This window comes from Chlamydotis macqueenii, chromosome 4 (assembly GCF_036417535.1).
Source record: "Chlamydotis macqueenii isolate bChlMac1 chromosome 4, bChlMac1.mat, whole genome shotgun sequence".
Lineage (NCBI taxonomy): Eukaryota > Metazoa > Chordata > Aves > Otidiformes > Otididae > Chlamydotis > Chlamydotis macqueenii.
The window spans coordinates 6,303,647-6,308,474 of record NC_141559.1 but is presented as its reverse complement, the minus strand read 5'-3'; the positions used below and the strand labels follow the sequence as shown (position 1 = coordinate 6,308,474).

The following is a 4,828-nucleotide window of genomic DNA, read 5'->3' as shown; positions in this document are numbered from 1 at the left end:
ACAGTGTACGAAAGGCAGAATAGCAGTAATGAAATGACAGGAGAAGACGGATATTTCTGTGGAATATCCCTTTTGAAAGGTCGTGGCATTGGTAGAGCTGTCTTGTGAGTGAGGACAAGCAACGGTTGCATCCTTCTCTGAAAGAAGCCAAAAGTGCAACCCAGGGAACCACAGGCTGTACAAGCTCACAGTGGTGAGCAGTAAGCGACTGGTATCTCTTGGGTGATCTTTCTGGGCACCTAGGAGAGCAAAATGTGTCCAAATGCAGTCAGCACGGACTTACCAAGGGTAAAGCATGCCTCACCAATCTGAGTGCCTTCATGATGAAGTAACGACATTTGTGCATGAGGGGAGAACACTGGACGATGTTCACTGTAACGTCAGCAAGATTTTTGACATGGTCTCCTTCGATATAAGGACAAGAAATTGGAAAAGGAATTGCCTGGATGGCCGCACTCAGAGAGTTGTGGTCAACTCAATGTCCAGGCAGAGACGGGTGAAGACTGGTGTTCCTCAAGGGTCAGTGTTACGTCCAGCCCTGTTCAACATTTTTGTCAGCGACATGGACAGTGGGATAGAGTGCACCCTCAGCAAGTTCGCCGATGACACCAAGATGTATTGTGCAGTCGGCACACTGGAGGGAAGGGGTTCCATGCAGAGGGACCTTGACAGGCTGGAGACGTGGGCCCATGTAAATCTCATGAAGTTCATCCAGGCCAAGAACAAGGTCTTGCACGCCGGTTAGGGCAATCCCAGGAACAAATACAGGCTGGATAGAGATTGGATTGAGAGCAACCCTGAGGAGAAGGACTTAGGAGTGCTGGTGGATGAGAATCTCAACACGAGCCGACAATGTGCATTTGCAGCCCAGAAAGCCAATGACGTCCTGTGCTGCTTCAAAACGAGCATGGCCAGCAGGTTGAGGGAGGTGATTCTGCCCCTCTGCTCTGCTCTCATGACACCCCACTTGCAGTACTGCATCCAGCTCTGGAGTCCCCAACATAAGGACATGGACCAGTTGACAAGCGTCCAGAGGGGGTCACGAAGATTATTAGAGGGCTGGAGCACCTCTCCTATGAGCACACACTGAGAATTTTGGGGCTGTTCAGCCTGGAGAAGAGAAGGCTCCAGGGACATCTCATAGCGGCCTTCCAATATCTAAAGGGGGCCTAAAGGAAATTCAGGGAGTAACAATTCAGCAGGGCCTGTTGCAATAGGACAAGCAGTTATGGTGTTAAAATAGAAGGAGGTAGATTCAGATTAGATATTAGGAATTTTTTTTCACACTGAGGGTGGTGGGACACTGGAACAGCTTGTCCAGAGAGGTGGTGGATGCCCCATCCCTGGAAACATTCCAGGCCAGGTTGGATGAGACTCTGAGCAACCTGATCTGGTTGAAGATGTCCCTGCTTCTTGCAGGAGGGTTGGAATAAATAACCTTAAATGTCCCCAACCCAAACCATTCTATGATGCTATGATGGTCTTGTATCCAAGAGAGGACATTACAGTCTAGAAGGGCAGATGAACAGATGGGTGAAACAGCAGCTGGATGATCAGGCTGGGAGAGCCATGCTGACGGGGTCATACCCTATCTGGAGGCCACTGGGACACAGTGGGACATTTTGGGGCAGCATAGGAAACTCTCCTGGCCCTGTGCAGTTTAACACCTGTATCCATGCCCCAGAGGAGGCAACTCTCACCGTGTTTAACAAGAACAAAGGCCGGGTTCTGTACCTGGGATGAAATAATGCAAGGCACAAGCATAGACTGGGAGAGGAGTGGCTGGGCACGAGCCCTGCAGAAAAGGATCTGGGGGTGCTGGTCGACAGCAGGCTCAGTGTGAGTCAGCAGGGATCCCTGGCTGGGGACTCTGTGCTTGTCTAGTTTGGAAAAAATGAGGCTAAGGAGCGACCTCATTGCTGTCTACAGCTTCCTGAGGAGGGGGAGTGGAGAGGGATGTGCTGAGCTCTTGTCACATTAACCTGTGACAGGATGTGTGGGAATGGTTCAAAGCTGTGTCAGGGGAGGTAAAAAGATGAAAATAACAAGCATTTATTTAACGAGAGGCTAGTCACACACTGGAACAGGCCTCCTAGAGCGGTGGTCGATGCCCCTGTCAGTGTTGGAGAGGCATTTGGACAATGGCCTTGCTAACAGGCTTTATGTCTTGGTCAGCCCTGAACTGGTCAGGCATTTTGACTAGATGATCATTGTAGGTCCCTTCTAATTGAAGTAATCTAAGGTAATGCAATCCAGTCCAATCCAATCCAATCCAATCCAATCCAATCCAAGCTATTCTATTCTATTCTATTCTATTCTATTCTATTCTATTCTATTCTATTCTATTCTATTCTATTCTATTCTATTCTATTCTATTCTATTCTATTCTATTCCATATACCTGTACAGGGAGGATCCCTCCAGCAGCTGGACCCAGGCACTCAGCCACCTCAGCAGCTGCCCCTGGATACCAGCCTCCCCAGAGACAGGCATCTGGAAATACGAGCCCCCAAGGCTGTAGCCCCATTCCAGATGCTGGTACAGACCTCCCCAGTCACACGCACACAATCTTAATGTCACACACTGCAGACTCTCAGTTGCTGGCACTAATGACATACTAGTGATCCCCTGGTCCTGCTCCAGCTGCTGCACTCACACCCCTGTGCTCACACGTTCACTCAGAAGAGAGACTCCCACACAGAGGAAAGAGTTAGAAATTAAGTTTAATGAGAAGACAGGACAGACTGCACTGGTCAGTATCCTCCCATAAACATCCTGTAAGAGGTCCTCTCCAATCCAAAAATGCTCTTCCCCTGCATCCCATGATGTGTCCTACACTACCAGGCAACAAGACCCTCAGTCCAAATGGTGATCCAGAGAGCTGCTCTCAGTGACTCATCCTGATGGGTTTCCCACCTGGACCATGGGGCTGATGGCTCTCCCAGGGCAGCCCTGGAAGGAGCTGGGACAAGATGTTCATTCCTCAGGAGCCTGTAATTTGGGTTCCCACCTGCCACTGTGCCTCTGTGCTCCTCTTGGTTTGTGGAGATGGGCTCTTGACGAGCTGGTGGCTCTCCTGTGATGTGCCTGGGAGCAGCTGGGGCAGGGCATTAACTGAGTTACTCCTCCTGTCCTTGTTTGTGCCTTCTTTTTGTGTGCAGATGAGCTTCTTATCACTTAACCTGACACAATCCAGCAAGAACATCTGTTGCCTGAGGCATCTCAGGTGTTTGGACATTACATACATCTGCACTGGTATTACTCCACACGTGACAGCAGCTCATTGGAATTGCTGTCCAGGAATGCATCACGATCAGGAGAAAAGCTGTGGTGTCGCACAGGCAATGGCTTCCTTCAGGGCCAGTCTCACAGCCTGGTTTCTAAGACTGTAGATGAATGGGTTTAAGAATGGATACAAGACAGTGTTCAGCAAAGCTACCACTGTGTTTGTCTCCAAGGAAACATCTTTGGAAGGACGCACGTAGAGAGCAATGCAGCTCCCGTATACAATGGCCAAGGTGGTGAGATGGGAAGAACATGTCGTAAAAGCTTTCTTCCTCCCAGAGGCTGCTGGCAGGTGTAGAACAGAGAAAAGGATGCCCATGTAAAATGCCAGAGTTAAACATAAGGAACCCAGTATGACAAATGATATTAAAACAGAGTCTGTTTTCCAAAGCAGGCTGGTGTCAGAGCAGGACAATTTGAATAAGGGGGAGTTGTCACAAAAGAAGTGGTGGATCTTGTTTGAGCCACAGAAAGTCAGCTTGGAGAGGAGGAGCAGCCGGTAACTAAAGAGTGTGATGCTCAATACCCAAGCAGCAAGAACCAGGTGGATGCAGAGCTGAGGCTTCATGATGGCAGCGTAACGCAAAGGCTGGCAGATGGCAACATAGCGGTCAAAGGACATGACAACAAGTAGGACAAATTCCGCAGAGCCCAAGGCAAAATAGAGATAGGATTGGGCAAAGCAGCCGCTTAGTGAGATTGTTCTCCTGCCAGAACCCAGGATCAGCAACAATTTGACACTTGTGGAGGACGTAAACCAGATTTCCAAGAAGGAAAGATTGCTGATGAAAAAGTACATGGGGGTTTGCAGGTGGGGATCCACACACACGAGGAAAATGATGGTTGCGTTCCCCGTCACTGTTGTCAGGTATAGGAGCAGAAGGAGCAGAGACAGAAACAGTTGCAGTCTTTGATCAAGCCCTGAGAAACCCTCCAGGATGAACTCGGTAACTGCAGTTGTTCCGTTTTCTGGTGCCGTGCTGAATTTCAGTTCATCCTGCCAGGACAGGAACATGGCAATGAACAAGCGTGGTGCTTTCACACGCTGGATGTAAAGTTCTGTCCTTCCTTTTCTGCTTCTTTCCCTTCCTGCTGTCTTCCTATGTAACACAGGCAGAGACAGTCCTTCAAGCATTTTTCATTTCTTAATTTTCCTGGTTTACATTTTAGTTACAGTCCTCAGATAAGTTGTTCTTTCTACCTTTTTCAAACAGTCACAAAGGATTATTTCTCCAGAACAGAGGATTTAAAAGTGGCTGATAACTATTTCACCCCATTCCTGGGAAATTCCAAATTCACTCAGACCTTTTGCAAACATCTATCACACTTACATGCAAAATTTGTCTATTAAAAAAATGTTAAACCATCAAATCAAATCTAATCAAATATACGTCATGAAACCTGTTCCTTCTACATTCCACTACTTGCCTTTTTGGACTTGTAATCTCGGAGAATCTGTTGATTTCAAAGTAAGTACGATCAAGTATCTTTTTTGGAATCCCTGGCTTGCTTCCACAACTTCCTGCTCTCTGTTTTTTTCAGGA

General features: G+C 48.0%; 1 protein-coding gene across 1 annotated transcript; it reads right to left on the bottom strand.

Moving 5' to 3' along the window:
- Positions 1-3,312: 3,312 nt before the first annotated feature.
- On the bottom strand, positions 3,313-4,299 carry LOC147600826 (olfactory receptor 6E1-like). Its single transcript, XM_086746652.1, has one exon. It carries the CDS (start codon positions 4,297-4,299, stop codon positions 3,313-3,315), a length of 987 nt encoding a protein of 328 aa, XP_086602778.1.
- Between the last annotated feature and the right edge of the window lie 529 nt (positions 4,300-4,828).